This window comes from Prionailurus bengalensis, chromosome A1, assembly GCF_016509475.1.
Source record: "Prionailurus bengalensis isolate Pbe53 chromosome A1, Fcat_Pben_1.1_paternal_pri, whole genome shotgun sequence".
NCBI classification, from domain to species: Eukaryota; Metazoa; Chordata; class Mammalia; order Carnivora; family Felidae; genus Prionailurus; species Prionailurus bengalensis.
Window position 1 is genome coordinate 186252743 of NC_057343.1, and position 19940 is coordinate 186272682.

The 19940-nt window shown below is 38.2% G+C and overlaps 1 protein-coding gene across 1 annotated transcript; it reads right to left on the reverse strand.

Annotated features, from left to right (window-relative positions):
• Nucleotides 1–1302: 1302 nt before the first annotated feature.
• Nucleotides 1303–8436, reverse strand: CCNG1 (cyclin G1). The gene is made up of 7 exons (XM_043596548.1): nt 8092–8436; nt 6729–6992; nt 4759–5012; nt 4115–4193; nt 3937–4035; nt 3514–3708; nt 1303–2718 (listed from the first exon to the last, which is right to left on the reverse strand). The coding sequence occupies exons 2-6, from the start codon at nt 6990–6992 to the stop codon at nt 3517–3519; spliced, it is 888 nt and encodes a 295-aa protein (XP_043452483.1). The 5' UTR covers nt 8092–8436; the 3' UTR covers nt 1303–2718; nt 3514–3516.
• Between the last annotated feature and the right edge of the window lie 11504 nt (nt 8437–19940).

Below are 19940 nucleotides of genomic sequence, written 5' to 3' on the forward strand. Positions count from 1 at the left end.
AGAAGATAGTTTCAGTTGTAAAGTACACAATTTCATAAGTCCATGTAATTGTCTATTTTGGGAGGTAATGTGCAGTGGTTAAGAGCACGGCCTTTGCCTGGATTTAAATCCTCATTCCCAAATATCAGATATGTGACCTTGGGCTAATTGCTCACCTTTTGTGTGGCTCCAGTTCATTTGTAAATTGGGATACTCTGATTTGATTTGGAGGATTTGAGATGATTCATATGAAACATGACAGTAGTACCTGACAGTAGAAAACTATCATTGCTAATCACAAATGTTAGATCTAGAAATGTCTGTTTTTATATTTTTAAGTAAGTACTATGCCCAACATGGGGTTTGAATTTAAGACCCAGAGATTGAGTCACATGCTCTATAGACAGAGCCAGCTAGGCTCCCCAGAAATGTGTTTTAAAAAATTTTTTTTTTCAACATTTATTTATTTTTTGGGACAGAGAGAGACAGAGCATGAACGGGGGAGGGGCAGAGAGAGAGGGAGACACAGAATCGGAAACAGGCTCCAGGCTCTGAGCCATCAGCCCAGAGCCTGACGCGGGGCTCGAACTCACAGACCGCGAGATCGTGACCTGGCTGAAGTCGGACGCTTAACTGACTGCGCCACCCAGGCGCCCCCAGAAATGTGTTTTTAGATAGTATGTTACATAATTTGAAATACAGAAGGTTCATGTGCCCTTTTGAAAACTAACACTGAAAAGAGGGGTTATTATGTCTAAGCTAAGTGCAAAAGGAACTTTATTAACAGTTTTTGTATCAGTAACTCCTTGCAATGTTCATTGTCTTCTTAGTTTAATTAACATCATTGCTTCAAAATCCTGTTGTTTCAGTTCATATTACCAATTGATCTAAGCAGGCTAACACAGCACCTGGTTGTTAATCTGTCATTACCAAGCACATTGCTGGAATGCCCTTTAAAGTAAGACAGTTTGTACAGAACTTCAAGTGGGCTGAATATAAGGGTGAATTTGTACTGAGGATATCCACAGTAGTCATGAATCTACATGAGAGAAGTAACCAATGTTGCATAAACATTACCTTTTTAATGCACATTAAAACATATTTGTCCTAATCTTGTCTTCTAAAAAGCCATTAGCAAGTAAAGCAACAATTAGGTAAAAGCCATACGATTAGTTGAGATTTTGTTCCTGCTACTGTGCATCTTACTTTCCTGCTAAATTTAAATTTACTGAGTGGAGATAGCTTTTTATTGTGGTTCTGGCATCACATTGCCAAAATAGTTAAACCAGAAGAGGAACAAACACAAACTACCCAGCAAAGGAATGCATGTCAGTAACTTTATTGAAAGATAAATCCCTTAGTACCAAAACATAATGGTAGTTGGTTAGGCTGCCTTTGCCAACTCAATTAATCACTGATGAGGTCAGATTATTGAAATAGATGAGCCTTTTGGGAAAACTGAGGTTATCCACAAAACACAGTTTATAAAACTATAAGATATATTATGGTTCTTTGGTTTATTTTCTAGGCACATTTACCCATAACATGTCAAATTTGGGTAGAGCCATTCTGGATGGACTCATATTACTCACTGCACTGCGTAACTGTTTACAACACTTTTAATGCCATAGATCTTCTTATAGACTTAACAGAAAATCCTGAATACTACCTTAACTTCATAATTATGAAGACATCTCTTACTTAATGACTTTTTTTAGGCACAAGAGGGACAATTAGTGAAAGTATATTCTCTTCCTTTTAAAATTCTAAATTAGCAGTTCTTTTTTTAAATGTTTATTTATTTTTGAGAGAGAGTGCGAGCATTGGAGGGGCAGAGAGGGGGACAGAGGACCCAAAGCAGGCTTTGCACTGACAGCAGAGGGCACGATGCAGGGCTCATGAACCGTGAGATCATGACCTAAGCCAAAGTTGGATGCTTAACCGAATGAGCCAACCAGTACCCCCTGGAATAGCAGTTGTTATAAAAACAGCCCTTAGTAGAAGCTTACGGAGTGTTAAATCAAGTTTTTGGAGTGAAGTTAATTTATTTTGAATTACACAAACCAGTTTTTCTTGATGGGATTAGACGGAGGCAGTAGATATTGTGTAAGTTTTGTCATGGATACAAATATTACCTGTTTTTTTAGAAAAAAATATTAAAGATAACCTAATATGCCAAAATGGCTAGGGCTGTAGTTTTGCTTTTATAAAATGCCCTCAAATTTAAATGTGATTTCCAAGTAGCAATAAAGTCCACATCTCTGGATTATCTGTTTGCACTACAGGTACCAAGAAACCATTTTCACTGCCTAAAACAGTAACCCTTATTATGCCTTAAAAGTGCATTTGTGAATTGTTGGTTTTGATGTATACCTCATAATTTAGAATTTAATTAGGTTACCACTTTTAATACCACCTAAATACAATATACTGACCCAATCTACAAAGTTGGATCAATGTTTGAAATGAAGATTCACAGTTAACCTTCCCAGGCCTGTTATTAACATTTCACATTTATACTCTTAGCTTTGATTTGTATGCCTCACAGATGAATTCAAATTTAATTATAATTCCACTACAGCATGTTAATTAGGTAGTTTTCCCAAATCTGAGAACATCAATGCTAATCTCGTTGTGATGTTTTGAGGCTTCACAGCTTAAATCCATTATAACATTATGGAATCCATAGCTCAGGATTGTGGAGAAAGGCTTCAGAGGAGTATTGTCATTGTAACAATCCTATTTAAACAAAAAATCAAGTTATTAGAAGTCTACAAAATATAAATATTAACTATTAAAAATCAACTGTTCAATTGAAGATTTATAATCATATCATACGTAGATGTGTTAATATTTAGTTTGAATAGGAAAAAGTGAAATCACCACTCAGGTACATTTAGATGGCACCAATGTGTATCGTATCAGTGACAAGGTTTACATTTTTTATGCATATAACTATTTTCCAGTGTTCTAACTGCTATAGCAATGGTATACAACTACAGCACTGAGACACCCTGGCAGTTTGCAGATACCCAGTGTGGAGATCATCTGCCATAACTTACTTTAAGAATAACATCCCATTTCATACTGATTTTGTTTATAAGTCAATAGTCTCAAATTACTTCATTTATGGTTGAAACTTTTGGTCCTGTTGTCCTACTCAGGCTAGTGTTAACTTTAAATGTGCAAGAACTTGAGTCTACATAAAGCAAAATGAGGTGAAAAATACTGTCTTAGTGCTTCTTTTACAATTCAGCTTATTAAGGTGATTTTCTAAGCTGATAATTTAATGAAGTGGCCAATGTGCATATCAATGATTGGATAAATTCCTTACTCTCAGGGCATTCTATTTTAAATGTAATACATGCCCTCAAATATTAGCTAACTAGATCAGTGAAGTCATTTTCTCCATTGCTATTTTAATTCCATTGTTTATTTTGAAAATAATTCAGATTTTAATTCCTCAACTCTAGAATAAAACTGTAGCATTAGAAGATTTTCTCTGTATGGAGAGTAACTATGAACCAAATTTACCAATTAAGGGACCATTTCAGGAATTGTTGGAAGGTGGGTTATTCTGTAGTAACTATGTTTCAATTGCCGTGCTGTACGTCCAGAAACAATCCATTTCAACTTTTGAACATTTGGTTTGGAACACTTGTTTGATGAATATTCAGTTAAACACTTGGATACAAGCTCTTGCCAGAAGGTCAAATCTCTGCCACTTATCTGTACATAAAAAAAAATTATCAGTCAATAAAAAAGTCCTATAGTATTTAACTATAGCAATAATTGTCATCTTCCTAACATGTGTCTTTCCTTGTCAAATAAATCTGAGGATAAGCTACTTATGTTTCAAACAGACACATGACATCTCATTTTACTTCAGGAGATAGTACAAGTGGTTTAGTTTCTTTTACAGCTGTTAACACCATTTAGGCTATGACCTTGACATACCTTGGAATGTGTCTGAAGACATTCTATTCCTTCTGTTAACTCTACACACTTCTGTGCTTGGATCTCCAGTGCAATGATAGACAATGCCAACACAGAAGGCTAAAAGATAAAATTTAAAGTAAGTATTGAATAGAAAATAGGTATATAAATAGGTTTAATCTTTATATAAAATATTTACCTTTGCTTTAGAAAATATGATCCTGCAGTGGCATGCCTTAAGCTGAGCTTCTAGTCTTTCAAAATTAAGACTATTCTTCCTTTAAAAAGAAAATGAGATTAATTTTATATAGAAAATTTAAATGTAGTCACAAGAGATTTTTAGAACACTGAAATCATTTTAAAGTAAAGTTTATGCACACTTACCACAGAAAATAAATTATTTGAAGAATTCCTTCAATGGCATTAACTTCTTAAAGATGTCATAAATGAATTTTAAATAATTGGTTCCCCCTTCTTGAAAAATGTATCATGCCACAACTATCCAGTTTTTTAATCTATTTCTACACCTACTAAAGTTCTTTTTCCATAAATCTGTTAGATGCTTACTTACTAGGTTCTATGAGTTAACTAGTCTATAAATGGAAAATGTAATAAATGTAAACATGTCCTTTAATCCTAAGAATTGGCCTTCACAGACTTCAAGAAGCTGTTGACAGCTTCTGCTGGATAGTGAAGTGAAAGTGCTGAAGGTGTCATTTTGTTTACTTTTTTTCCCCTCATTTTACTTATTTTCATTAGAATTATCCCAAAATACTGATTATTTGCAACACCCAGAATACCATTTTGATTTCCAAATCTTTGGGCAAAACAAAGGTCACATACCTTTCAATTGGCAAGTTCTCTTGAATGAGTGAATAGTAGAGTTGCAGAAATTGAAAGGCAGTAGTAGCTTTGACTTTCCAACACACCTTCTCCAATACAATCTTTTCCATTCTCATCAAGTCTGAAACTGTGAACCTATACTGGCTTATTCGGATCAAGTCAGTTGCCAATGGGACATTCCTTTCCTCTTCTATTGATTTTACAGCCAGATAGAAGCAGCTCAGCCCAACACACCCAAGGTGTTTGGGCTGTACCTAAAAAGACAGTAAGCCCATTTCTTTAGCTTATTTCAGTTAAAAAAACCCATAAAGGATAATATAGAACTCAGACCCATCATTATGATAATGTATCCTTGAGGTTTATTTTTCAACTGTGAAGGACCTAACAATATCCAATCATACTTCAACTGCTGCCGGTCAATGCTATGTACCTACTTGGAACCAATTTTGGAGAAAGTGGACTAAGTTTCAGTGTAATGTTTGACTTCAGCCCATATGAAACTTTTTTTTTCCCCCTTTGTAACTCACTGTAGAACTGTCAGCACTGTGTTCTAGTTGGGCCAAATAATTAATTGGTCAAAGGCTTCTGTGAGGACTGAAACACCTTTACAGTTTATGCACAAAATTTCTTCCTAGGATGATGTGTTTTTCCAGGCTGTTTTCTTTATGTAATGTGTAAAATAGTTTTTAAATACTTTAGCACACTGTTTATTCTGCTTCTAAAGTTTTACCCACTTTATTTATTCTTTCCAGAATACCGACAATGTAACAGTGTCAAGCTTCTATCCACCCTAAATTCCAGCTTAAACTAAACTTTAAGAAGCTTGTACCAGTGTTTGTACCCTTCTTTTCTTGGAACCCCTCTAATATATTTATTCCTCTTTAGTTGTTTAATTTTATTATACTTTGCATTGTATAATAGATATTGGCGCAAACATTCTCCCATAAGATTATAATATTTTTAAGGGACAGATGTATATTATTAATCTGTGCAACATTTATAGATTCAAAGGTAGTGTCCAAAGAATAGTTTAATTAGTCTGTCTGAGCAAGTTTTTTGAACCATCCAATTCAGCAAATACTGAGTTCTTTCTGTATATGATGTGTTGTGAAGGACTAAAAGATGAGTTTCATTCCAATTGCTGTATCATCTCATTCACTAATGACCATGGGCACAGAGAAGGCAGATATATTTTTAACAGTTAAGCAAGCTCTGAAAGTTACATGGATGTCCACTTATCCAGTATAGGGAAATAATTACATATGTGTTCCTCCTTCAAAAGATACTGTCTTCCCTACTGTATGCAAACTGATGTTGGAAACGGCAATTATAAGCAAGATCTGAATAGGTCTAGGGCTAAAACAATTAGAACTTTATATATGACTAGAAATTAAGATACTCTATTGACCAGGTGGTTCACAGCATCAAAAAAACAAAAACAACAAAAACAGCAAAAAACCTCTCTCTTAAGTAGGCTTCACGCCCAGCATGGAGCCCAGCTTGGGGCATGAACTCCTGACCCTGAGATCAAGCCCTGAGTTGAGATCAAGAGTCGGACGCTTAACCTACTGAGGCACCCCAGTGCCCCAAACCTCTAATTCTTAACCACAATCTAGCATTCGGCCTCTAACAAATTTCTTTAAATTTAAAAACAACAGTAAATAAATGAAAATGCCCAACCAAAAATTTTTAAAAAACAACAGCCACCTCTCATACTGGGAGAGTCTGCAATTATTTGTTATTAGGTTGTTTTTCAATGTCAGAAGTTAAATCTAATGATGCATTCCTCTTGATTCTAAGGAAGAGTATTCATCAATGCTATAGCACACAGAATCATCACAATGTTTTGGCTACTTGATGAATATAAAAAGGTCAAGTTTATGAATACCAGCCCAAAGCTAGCTATTCCATCTCCAAAACACACTGAGCAAAATTAAGAAATACTCTGTGTAATGTAGCTTTAAACATACCTTCATTTTGGACAGGAATCTGTCCAGTAAATTCACAGCTAGAGAAAATGTCTCCGTGTCGAAGCCAAAGAACTGAGTTAGACTAAGAAGATCTTTTACTTCAAAGTCCCTTAGCCTTGCAGTCATTCTGAGGCCATTATCGTGTGCAGATTCGATTAGTCTCAAGCCGCAGACCTTTGGCTGACATCTCGACTCCTGTTCCAACAGGGCATTCAGCTGGTGTAGCAGTTTCTGAGAGTCAGTTGTTGTCAGTACCTCTATCATCTATATATAGAACAAGGCACAGAAAGGAGTGTTAAGAAAAGCCCTTCCTGCCTTCAACAGAAAGCCAAACAGTTTTTACTCATCTCCCCTCCCTCAAAGCAGCTAGTGAATCTAAGTCCTTGCAAAGTGCCATCTGTTACCCCCAACCCCATCCCACCAGTTGGTCACATCCCAAATTGTGAGTTTTCTACAGGGTGGGAGCTGTGCCTTAAAAAATTTGCAAACCTTCAAGAAATTCTTGTTCAAGCCATTCACTGTCAAGAAATACCTATGAATATCGATGCTGCAAGGGTGAAATTAGATGGTAGTATGTATTCTATATATTAGCAACAAGGAACTGTTAATGTTAATTTTACTTAATCTCTAGTGCCTCATCTGTAAAGTGGGTATGACTATTATTACCTACCTCATAGGCTTGTGTGGAAAAATGAAATCACCTAGGTATAGTGCTTAGCACCTATAGTAAGTACCTAGTAAACACGGGACAATAATAACTTATTTCTACGTCTGTAAAACGAGGTAACAATATTGGTCTCTGAATGGCTATTAAGATGATTCACCTAGAGTTTTGCACAGTGCGTAACACACAGCGCTCAATAATTGATAACTGTTATTGGTATCAGGAAAGGAAGCTTAAAGCGTGCTATGGGAACACGGAGTGAGGGCAGGAGGCTAATTTAGTTGCAAAATGAATTTAGGAGTTTCATTAATTTAAAAGCCGGTATTCCACAGCTACTATGTCCTGGCCACAACTAAGCCCCGGATACAGGGCTACCTCCCATACTACAACTGAAAGACAGGGAGGCAGGGGGATCTTTAAAGTGGGGCGACGGACGCAGATGAGGAACCACTAACTTTATGGGTCCAGCTCTTTTAGCCCTGGGCTGGTCCCTGGGGCCTGGCCAACCTGGCGTTAATACTTCTCAGGAGGTCGGGTCTGGCCCCGCCCCTCCAAGCTCGAACTAGCCTGGACTTGTTGCTTACAGCAGCTGGAGAGTTAACTGAGAAAAAGGGCGCGGGCCGAACTTACCCCTCACCCAACGCCCCCAACCCTGCTACCTAGCTGCACCACGAAGTCAACCCCGAAGTCCCAGCTCACCTTGACCGCGACTGCGGCTCCTCGGTGGTAACCTCCCTCCCCGGGCCTGCTCTCACCTCACCCCAGGATATCAGATCCGACAAGCCCACGAGGCGAGAGGACTCGCGGGTAAGAGGTGAGTGGCCCGGGGAGGGGGAGCCGTCCTGGGTGGAGGTCTCCGCAGCGCCGCCCAGACGACACTGCCCACCACAGAGTCAGCTCCGAGCCGAAGGGGCCGCGCCTGACTGCCCGAGTAATATATTGGAGGGCGGGGCTTTCCCGAGTCGGGAGGGGGAGGGGGAAATTTTCGCCCCTGATTGGTGTAGTTCCTTTGATGGATGGCCCCAGCGGTCCAAAGAGGGCTAGTCTGTGGAGGAAGAAGTCTAGCCAATCAGCACACACTTCCCATCAGAGTCAAATTCTCCGCCCCTTTAGACCACGCCCTACTTCCTCTAAGCGTCTCTCATTGGAGAATTTTCTAAAGCGTCTTCAATGAAGGGGAGGTCGAACTAAATGCTGCACGCCCCCTGTCCCGGGTAAGGTCTCCTCTGGCAACCGGATTGGCCAGGACATCCTTCCAGAGTGTACTGGGAGTTTTTGTTTCCTGTGGTTTAGTAAAGTGGTTCGGCCTTCTCTTTTTAAAATTACAGTGGCTAGTTACAAAACACAAAGTAAAGCCTTGATTTTTCATTACAGATGGAGAGTTGGTGTATTTTCTACGGGGTGGTGTATTAAATTTCATAGGTTTCTTCTTGTGAGCTTTGGATATCAATATTTCTTGCCTTAATTTGCTTTTTGTATAATTTATCAAAGAATGGAGTCGGGGTAGGTACAGTCTTGGTCTTTACCAATTTTCTGAATTTTATTTTTTAACAAATTGAAAGAGAAAAGTAGGTAGCTTTTTAAGGGCTTAAAATGGAAGGTGTGTGGTTGACTCCTAAGAGGAGTACATGGGGAAATAGTTGTAGTAACTATGAATCTAAGTCCACAGATCCGTGTGTGAAGTGAGCCCATGCCACGTTGGTGGGAAAATAATTGGCCTGAAGCCTTCCTGGACTCCCTTCCTCTTTCTCTCACGGTCACAGATGAGAAGGGTCTGCGTTAAAAGGACCTGAGGACTGGTGAGCAAGGAGTCAGTTATCAGTTCTCATGGACTGTGCTGGGATGTCTCTGTTCTCATGATCTCTTCCTGGTTGGTGGCCATCTGGGCTATTAAAAGTAAAACTCTGAAAGATTTACTGGTATTTCTGCTCTTTACGGTGTATTTTCTTGAGGCAATGCCACAGAACCAAGTCCTGAAATGGGGGCAGAGTTGTGGAGAGAAAGGGGGAGGAGAAACTGGGGAGAAAAGTTAATATTTCAAAATAACACCTCAGCCACAAAATCATGTTAGTTGACAAAGTGCAGCCTTTCAAATGGGGAAGGGGCCTTGGTCCTCCTTGAAAACGAACTTACATAATGAATATAAATGGACAATTTAAAAAATACAATAATGTGTGAGTTTACAAATGTACATGTTTGTCTTTTGGCTTTTAGTTACAGCATCATTCACTGATATCTATTGAACACATAATACGTGCCAGTGGAGAACAACATATATTGGTCCCTGTCCTTGTGGAACATGTAAGGCTTGTGGATACTATGAACACATAGACTTTGGAATAAAACTTTTTCAAATCATAGGCTACTAACTAGCTATGTGACTTTTAGCAAGTTATTAAATCACATTGAGTTTCCATTCTTTTTTCAAAAATGGGAAGTAAAAGCACCCTCTTCATAGCATTATTGAGAAGATTAAAGCAAAGTACATAAAGAAGTAGGCAATATGCCTGGAACAGAGTAAATACTTGCTAAATAGTAGCCTTTATTATTAAATTACTAACATTTCTTTGGAAATGTCTTGCTTAACCATACATTTGATTGTGTTTTCTCTATTGTCAGATTTAGTGTTCTCAGCCTAGAATCAGACTATTAGAATATTATTTATTTAAAATTAATAAAAGTATCTAAGTTGCATGTATTATTTTCTATACCTATTATGCTTGAAATTTTCACATGAGACTCTACGTAATATATCATTATTTATGTAAAAATGTTTCTCTCACATTAGAATCTTATTATTATTATTTTAAAATCTGCAATTCCCTACATGAAAGAAATTGTTTCAATAGCGCTAAAGAAACATTGATTAAAAATAACTCAAGTCAATTGGATATTCCTTACCTTTTCTCGTTCCCCTCACCCCATCATTTTTATTCATAATATTAGAATACAATCATTTAAATAATTGAAAAGACCTAACTAGAAAAATGTGCAAATGTACCACCCAATTATGTGCTCTTGTGAAAGAAAGAAAATGAGCCATTCATTAGTTATGATTTTATTTTTAAAGATGTGTAGATTTAATAGTGAGTTTCTGTCAGGAATAATTCAAATGACTGGCTTCTAAGGTATTTTCTAGGCTCAATGATATATGCAGCTGCCATCTTCTTACTTTCTTCTCCGTCGACAGTTAAGTGCAGCAAGAACCAAAGCTCAGAATAATAGCCTTGAGGCTGGGCAAGAATCCCAGGCAGTCACAGGAAGATTTAATCATATTCTCTACATTTTAGACTGCAGAAGTGCCTTTGAGCAACAAAAATTATAACAGGTATAACAGTGGTTGTATGTCAAATGCTGCCATGACTCATAGGGAAATTCCTAATTGGTTCTGTTTCCATCCAGGAGATTGGAGGAGGTTTTGCCTCACCCTCTTTGGGCTCCTTGACAAATGTCCAGAACTTTTGGATGTAGATTTTTCCAGTTGTGATGAGGGACTAAGAAGTGAGGATGAAAAGGATCTTAGCTTAGTACCTTCCCCTCTGTTTCCTGATCCTTCCTGGAACGAGTTATTACAACCCCTACTACCTCCAGCTGTTCGCTAGAACATCTACTCAGTCCTGTTTGTATGAAGACAGCTTGCTTGTCAGTGGCTTTTTTTGGGTCTTTACTAGCTCCTAGGATACCAGAGAAATTGTGTATCTTCTGGGTGGTGGTGGGGAGGCAGGACAAAGGATCCGTGGAAAATAGATTAGTAAGGTCAGGTATATCTTGCCCTTCAGAGATTCTCACTACCTCAGAAAAGGTAACCGCTTTCAACTAATTGGGGTTTAATTATATTCAAAACACCTAAACTTTGTTAAGTAACCACTGCTTCATAAAGGCACTGGGAAACATTAGAGGGAGATCTCCTGTTCTCTAGCATTTAGTTTAATGGTCATAGATTCTGTTGACTGCAGGGCTAAAAGCCAAGATCAGCCAATAATAAAAAGAGTTTGCAGGGCATCTGGGTGGCTCAGTCGATTGAGTGTCAGATTCTTGATTTCAGCTCAGGTCATGATCCCAGGATCATGGGATTGGGCTTTGCATTGGGCTCCTTGTCAGACTCCCTGCTGAGCATGGAGCCTGCTTAAGGGTTTCTCTCTCTCTCTCTCTCTCTCTCTCTCTCTCTCTCTCTCTCTGTCTCTCTCTGTCTCTCTCTCCCTCTCTTTTCTCCTCTGCCCCTTCTCCTGCCCCCCCCAACCTCCTGCCTGTGTGTGCCCCCTCTCTCTCTCAAAAAAGTTTGTATTTGTCATATATTTACCATGTTCCAGGTTGTATGCTGAACTTAAACCCACGTGATCTTACTTAGTTCTCTAAAACTCGGATATTATTATTATCATTATTATTATTATTCAGAAATGAGGGATATCTTGTATACTTTCTATTTACTAGCAACCATTTACTGTTTACTAAATATACTTTATACATAACTTGAATTTGGATTTTATTACATTAAAAAAAAGTTTTTATTTTGGAACATTTCAAACTCATTACCTACCTTCAGTAACTATCAACATTTTGTCCATGTTGTCTATTTACTTTCTGTTTGTCCATTCAACAAATATTTACTGAGGACTTTGGAGGTGTCAGACCATTGTATTTTGTAGTCCAGACGTAAAAATGTTATAATTCTTGGGGCACCTGGCTGGCTCAGTCATTAGAGCCCGTGACTCTTGATCTTGGGGTTGTGAGTTCAACCTCCACATTGGGCATACGGTTTACTTAAAAAATAAATGAATAAATAAATAAATTTAAAAAATGTAATAGCTTTTGGGCCACAGGGTGTGTTGGTTGTTGCTTTCTGTGAAGATAGGGGATGGAAGGAGAAGCTGGGTCATTGTTTTCCAGGTGCATCTCTTCTTTAGTCTGAAGGCCACACTGAGGGGGTCTCTGTGGTCTTCTGCTTTAGTAGGAGAGGGTGGGAATGGGGAAGGATAACAATTCCTTTCCTTTAAAAAAATTTTTATTTATTTAACATTTATTTTGAGAGAGAGAAAGTAAGCAGGCAAGAGGCAGAGAGAGAAGGAGAGAGAGAGAATCCCAAATAGGCTCTGCACTGTTAGCACAGAGCCTGATGAAGGGCTCAGTCTCATGAACCATGAAATCATGACCTAAGCCAAAATCAAGAGTCTGCGGCTTATCTGACCGAGCTACCCAGAAGCCCCAGTAATTCCCTTCCTTATTCAGGTTTCTGCCTAGGCCGCTACCCTGTCTTCCCCAAAGCATGTGCGTATACACATACACATCTAAACAAAAGGTTTTGACAGAGTTGAGGTTTGGCAAATGAAACATTGCATTTGCTAATCTTGCATTTTTCTTCCTTTGCATTGTACTAGAATAAGGTTATGTTGTAGGCCAGAACTTTTGTTCTCTACGTTAGCCTTAAACTGTCCGAGGCCTTCCTTGCTTCATGTCACTACTTTCCTCATTTCTTTGGCCTCTTAACTCTAATTCCTGATCTGAGCTTTGAAAGATTTAGCCAGCTGAAGAGGCTGGTGCAAAGGGCATTCCAGACAAAAGTAGCAGTATGTTCAAAAGGCTCCAAGGAAAGAGAGGGTGAGTGGATTTCTACAAATGGGATATAGATTACTCTGGCTAGAGGCTGGAGGGTGTTGAGCGGAGGTGTCTAACAATGAGATGGGGAAAGAAACAGTTGTTCATCCTAAAGGGCCATGTATACCATGTATACCATTCTTGGAATTTTGGACTTTATTCTATAAGTTTTAGGGAACCAACCATGGAACTTAAAGAGAATACCACAATTGGACTGTGATTTAGAAAGACCACTGGGCAACAGTGTGGAGGCTAGGAAGAAGGAATCAAGAGTGTACTTGCGAAGAGTAGTTGAGAGACCATTGCCTTAATCTAGGGAAAAAGTGACAGGATTGAACTGAGAAGTAAGAAAGTAAAAATGGGAATGGAAAGAAGGAGATAGATTTAAGGGACCTTTCGGGCTAGAGCTGGTGGATGTGGAGACTGGTTAGATTTGATTGGCCAGGGGATCAGGAAGAAGGAAGAGTTCAGTAATAATGTTCAGATTTTTGGTTTAAGTAACAGGTTGAATGGTGATTCTATTTATGTACTAAGATCAGGGAATACAGGAAAAAGACCAGGTTTGTGGAGAAAATATTTGAGCCAGTGATGCCTGAGGATAGCGATGTCCAAAAGACATGCAGAACAACTCTGGGTGCTCCAGATAGCCGTGGGCTTCATCAGAATATAGGGCTTGATTTGAGTTATAGAAATAAATCAGGGAGAAGAGATACAGGAGAGAATGTGTTAAGGAAGCAAGAGAAAAGTTTTCAAGGAGAGAGGGAGCACCAGTACTTGATATTGTAAAGAGGATAAAATGATGTATGAACACAAAAGAGAGAAAATGAAATCAATGAATATACAAACCATTCTTTCAAGGATATTGACTGTGAGGGGTGGAAGCAATGGGCAGAGGGTGCACATGATATTGAGAGAGATGTTTTGCTTTTCAAAGATGAGCTAGATTTGCACATGTTTAAATGATGCCTGGAAAGAGCCAGCAGGGAAAAAGAAGCATCTGACCACTGGAACAATCTAAAGCCTCATGTGACACTAGTCAATTTACATTTGGTCAGCTGTATTGTTATAGAAGCTTCTGGTCAAATACTCACAGATTACAATGGAAGCGAACATCACAGAGGAGCAGAAATTCGATGTATTTAGCATGCTTGAAATTCTCTAAATAGATGTTAAGAAACATCACTAAAAGCTTCATATATGTTTATGTTTTCTACAATTGTTTTATGTTCATGATTTCCAGTCTGAAATTATTTAAAGGGCTCTTCTTGATTTAAAATATTCTGCCTTGTCAAGTTTAGGAGCATTGTATCAGTGTTGAAGAAAGAGTAATAAATTAAAACATGCATTTTATGTGCCCATGTGTAGTTAAAATATGATGGAACAAAGCTTCAATTTGCTTAAGCCTTCTAAAATATCTAGCTTTTTGTTGGAAGTCGCCCATGCATAGATTTAGCTCAAATAGAATAAAAACTTCAGGCACATTATTGAAGTTTCTATTTTTAATGGAAATATGCATATATTTACATCCTGCAACCATAAATACAGTCTATGTGAGCATGAAAATACTTGGATGTGATAAATAATACTGCCAAATAGCATTGATACAGATTTCTCTATAAGACATTTCCTGCCAATCCTTGCCTGGTAGAAGAACTTTCAATAATTAATTTGGTTGAGACACAAGGGACAGACTACATTTTGGGTCTGTTTCCCTCCTTATTAGTTCACAGCCTCAGTGCTTTCATATTTTAACAGTTTGTCAAAAGTTGTGAGGCTTAATTGAACTAATACATGGAAAGAGAACATGTAAGAGCTCAGTAAGTATTAGATATTATTATTGTTATTATTAGCATTTTTTATTCATTTTTGAGAGACAGAGACAGAGCGCTAGCTGAGGAGGGGCAGAGAGAGAGGGAGACACAGGATCTGAAGCAGGCTCCAGCCTCTGAGCTGTCAGCACGGAGTCCAACGTGGGGCTTGAACCCATGTACTGTGATGCGAGATCATGACCTGAGGCAAAGTTGGATGCTTAACTGACTGAGCTACCCTGGCATCCCAGTTATTATTATTTTTATGTAGGCTTCAGAACCCAGCACAGAACCCAGCACAGGGCTCGAACTCACGACCCTGAGATCAAGACCTGAGCTAAGATCAGGAGTCTGATGCTTAACCTACTGAGCCACCCAGGCATCCCAGTGTTAGATATTATTATATGTAGGTTTAAGTAACCTTCTGAGAGATAAATTATAACGCATAGCACTGCTGACATCAGTGATTAAGTGTATTTAAACTGAGTAATGTTATCAAGACATTGCCCTTCATTACTTACAATAATAAGTTAGCCTTCCAGTTGTTTTAACCTTGAAGCGGGAATTCATCTCCTAATATGCCAGATATAAGAGCTCAAAAACTGGGAGGAGTTGGCTTAATATAAATCTAATAAACATAATCCAATATTTTAGGTTTTTCTTTAGACTTCCTTCTGGTAAGCATTTTCCTTAAGAACTTTCCTTAAGAAACTTTTCATTAGCGTGAAAGTGTGTAATGGTTCCCATCAAGAGGTAATGGCATCTTCTGTTTTAAGTAAACTTCATCATTGACAAAGGAATTTCACATATATTTTCTTGTCTAAACTTCCTAGAATCCTTCCCAGAGTTTCAGGGCAAAGATTACGTTTTAGTTTGCTAGGTTGCCATGATAAAATATCTCAGACAGAATGAATGGCTTAAATGACAGAAACTTATTTTCATATAGTCCTGGAGGCTGAAATCCAAATTCGAGGTATCAGTAGGTTTGGACTCTCCTAAGGTCTCCCTTTGGCCTACAGATGGCCACCTTCTTGCTGTGTTCTTACATGGACTTTTCTCTGTGCTCACATCTTGCTGGTGTCACTTCTTCTACTTATAATGACAGCAGTCATATTGGTTTAGAGCCACACCCTTAGGATCTCATTTAATTTTCTCTCATTAAAGGCCCTATTCCTAAAAATAGTCACAGTGGGGTTAGGACTTCAGCACATGAATTTTGAGGGGGACACAGTTTAGTCCATATTTTCTTGGAGAGAACAGTAAGGCCAGAGATTTTTCAGGGTCACTTGGCTTGTGGTTAGCTTTTCATGATCCTATTTTTCCCCATCACACATCTCATATTTCCTGCTGAAATTATTTCTCCAGAAATGCTTTCTTGATGGCATGTATTTATGAAATGATTTAAATTCAGAAACAAAAGAATGGTATTTTATTCACACCTGAAATCCAAGTTTAGAATTTCTTTGATTGTATTTTGCTCTATTCAACTGAACTGACTGTCTTGGACTTCACTATTGTTTATTTTTAGATGGTCATTTCACAATAGCTTTTAGACTAGCTTGAGAAATTAAGGGTTAGCTTATTCTAATAGTCCCTAACTCACAAACCCTTCAACAAAAAACACTTAAAAAAGGGAAAGAAGCTGTTATGAAATTGCTAGCAAGGGATGTCATGTTACAAAACCCTCTTGGGCCATGAATTAACTATTGCTGTTTCAGATTTTCTTTTTTTTTTAAATAGAGGAATTAAATTTTTTTTTTCAACGTTTATTTATTTTTGGGACAGAGAGAGACAGAGCATGAACGGGGGAGGGGCAGAGAGAGAGGAAGACACAGAATCGGAAACAGGCTCCAGGCTCTGAGCCATCAGCCCAGAGCCTGACGCGGGGCTCGAACTCATGGGCCGCGAGATCGTGACCTGGCTGAAGTCGGACGCTTAACCGACTGCGCCACCCAGGCGCCCCTAAATAGAGGAATTAATAGAGACATCTTATGAGTATCAAAACAAATTATATGTCCGCTGTGCCCTCCTTTCACCTTTCTGGAGGCTGGGGAAGCCAACAGTAAGGTGCTGGCAGATTTGGTTCCTGGTGAGATCCCTCTCTCTGATATACTTATAGCCACCTTTTAGCTCTATCTTCACATAGCAGAGGGGGTTTGGGGTCCCGGGCCCTGAGAGGATGGAAAGGCAAGCTCTCAATGAACTATTGGGACTTCATCAAGATAAAAAGCTTCTTCACAGTGAAGGGAACAATCAACAGAACTAAAAGGCAACCAACAGAATGGGAGAAGATATTTGCAAATGGCATATCTGATAAAGGGTTAGTATCCAAAATCTGTAAAGAACTTATCAAACTCAACACCCAAAAAACAAATAATCCAGTGAAGAAATGGGCAAAGGACATGAACAGATACTTCTCCAAAGAAGACATCCAGATGGCCAACCGACACATGAAAATATGCTCAACATCATTATCAGGGAAATACAAATAAAAATCATGATGAGATGCCACCTCCCACCTGTCAGAATAGCTAAAACTAACAACACAGGAAACAATAGATGTTTGTGAGGATGTGGAGAAAGGGAAACACTCTTGCACTGTTGATGGGAATGCAAAGTGGTGCAACCACTCTGAAAATCAATATGGAAGTTGCTCAAAAAGTGAAAAATAGAGCTACCCTAAGATACAGCAATTTCCCTGCTAGATATTTACCCAAAGGATACAAAATTACAGATTTGAAAGGGACCCGTGCACCCTGATGTTTATAGCAGCACTATCAACAATAGTCAAACTATGGAAAGAGCCCAAATGTCCATCAACTGAGGAATGGATAAAGAAGATGTGGCATATATATGCAATGGGATATTACTCAGCCATCAAAAAGAATGAAATCTTGCCAGTTGCAATAAAATGGATGGAGCTAGAGTATATTATGCTAAGTGAAATAAGTCAGGGAAAGAAAGAAAAATACCATATGATTTCACTCATATGTGGAATTTAAGAACCAGAACAGATGAACATATAGTAAAGAAAAAAAAAAAAAGACAGGGAAGCAAACCATAACAGACTTTTAGGTATAGAAAACAAACTAAGGGTTGATGGAGGGAGGTGGGTAAGGGAGGGCTAAATGGGTGATGGGTATTAAGGAGGGCACTTGTTATGATGAACACTGAATGTTATATATAAGTGATGAATCAGTAAATTCTGCTCCTGAAACTACATGTTAATCAGAATTTAAATAAAAATTTGAAATAAAAAAAAAAGAAAGAAGAGCTGTCCAATCCCATCAACTGAGTCCCACCTTCCTCACCTCATTCAAACTTAATTATCTCCTACAGACCCCACCTTCAAATCCATCACATTGAGGAGTTAGGGCTTCAACATATGAATTTTTGGAGAGCACATTCACTCCATAACAGAGTTGTTTCTACTTTTTGTTTGCTATGAGTAATTCTGCGTTCATGTACATGTTTTTGTGTGGATATATATTTTTATTTCTGTTGGGTGTTCACCTAGCAGTGGAATTGATAGGTCATATGCCAGCTCTATATTTTGAGTAATTACCAAGCTTTTTTTCTAAAGTAGCTACACCATTGTCCCTCCTCACCAACAATGTATAAGGGTTCCAATTTTTCCACATTCTTGTCAACACTCATTATTTGGTGTTTTGATGATAGTCATCCTAGGGGCTGTGATGTGTTATCTCATAGTTTTGTTTTGCATTTGTCTAATGACTAATAATGTCGAGCATCTTTTCATGGCCTTACTGGTCATTTTAATATATTCTTTGGAAAAAAATGTTTTGCTCATTTATTATGGTAAAATATTCATCAGATAAAATTTACCACTTTTAAGTGTACAGTTCACTGGCATGAAGTATATTCAAATTGTTATGCAACCATCACCACCATCCATCTTCACAACTTTTTCATCTTCCCAAACTGAAACTGAAATTCTGTGCCCATCAAATAAGTCCCCTTACTTTGATCCCCAGCTCCTGGAAACTACAATTCTACTTTTTGTCTATGAATTTGACTATTCTAGGTATTTAATATAAATGTTATCATACAGTATTTGTTATGTTTGTGACTGGCTTATTTCACTTAGCATGATGTCCTCAAGGTTCATCCATATTGTAGCATTGGCCAGAATTTCATTGCTTTTTAAGGGTGAATAATATTCCATTGTATGTATGTACCCTGTTTTGTTCACCCATTTATCAATCAAAGGATACTTGGGTTGTTTCCACCTTTTGGCTATTGGTGTGATGAACACTGGTGTATAAATGTCTCTTTGAGACCCTGCTTTCAAATGTTTTGAGTATATTGAAGTGGGATTGCTGGATCATATTATAATTATATCTTTAATGTTTTGAGAAACTGCCATACTGTTTTCTATAGTGGTTGTACCATCTTACTTTCCCACCAACATTGCACAATGGTCTAGTTTCTCTACATCTTTGTCAACACTTGCTAATTTCTTTTTCTTTTTTTTTGATAATAGCGAACCTAATGGGTGTGAAATTGGATTTATGTGGTTTTAATTCGCATTTCTCCAATGATTAGTGATGTTAGACATCATTTTATGTTCTTTATTTTATTCTCTTTTCTTTGTTCAACTGATGTTTATTAGGTTTCTGGGCACACAGAAACAAAATACATGATCCAGGATCTCCAGAAGCTCTTAGCAGAGTGTAGTCTAGTAGTAGTCGTCGTCGTCATCGTTGTCATCATTGTCTAATGCTTAAATTTCTTGGAAAAAATTACTAACTTGTCTGAGTACCCACTCTCTCTTCTGAGTAAAAGTAATGACACCCATTCCACAGGAATGGATGTTGTGTCTTTTTGTGTCCTTATTGGTCATTTGTATATGTTCTTTGGAAAAATATCTATCAAGTCCTTTCCCCATTAAAAAAATGTTTATTTATTTATTGTGAGAGAGAGAGAGAAGGAGAAAGAGAGTGAGCACGAGCAAGGAAGGGGGAGAGCGAGAAAGAGAGAGAAAAAGAATCCCAAGCAGGCTCCACACTGCCAGTGCTGAGCTCAACGCAGGGCTTGAACTCACAAACCGCAAGATCGTGACCTTAGACTAGATCAAGAGTTGGAGGCTCAACCGACTGAGCCAATCAGACACCCTACCATTTATTC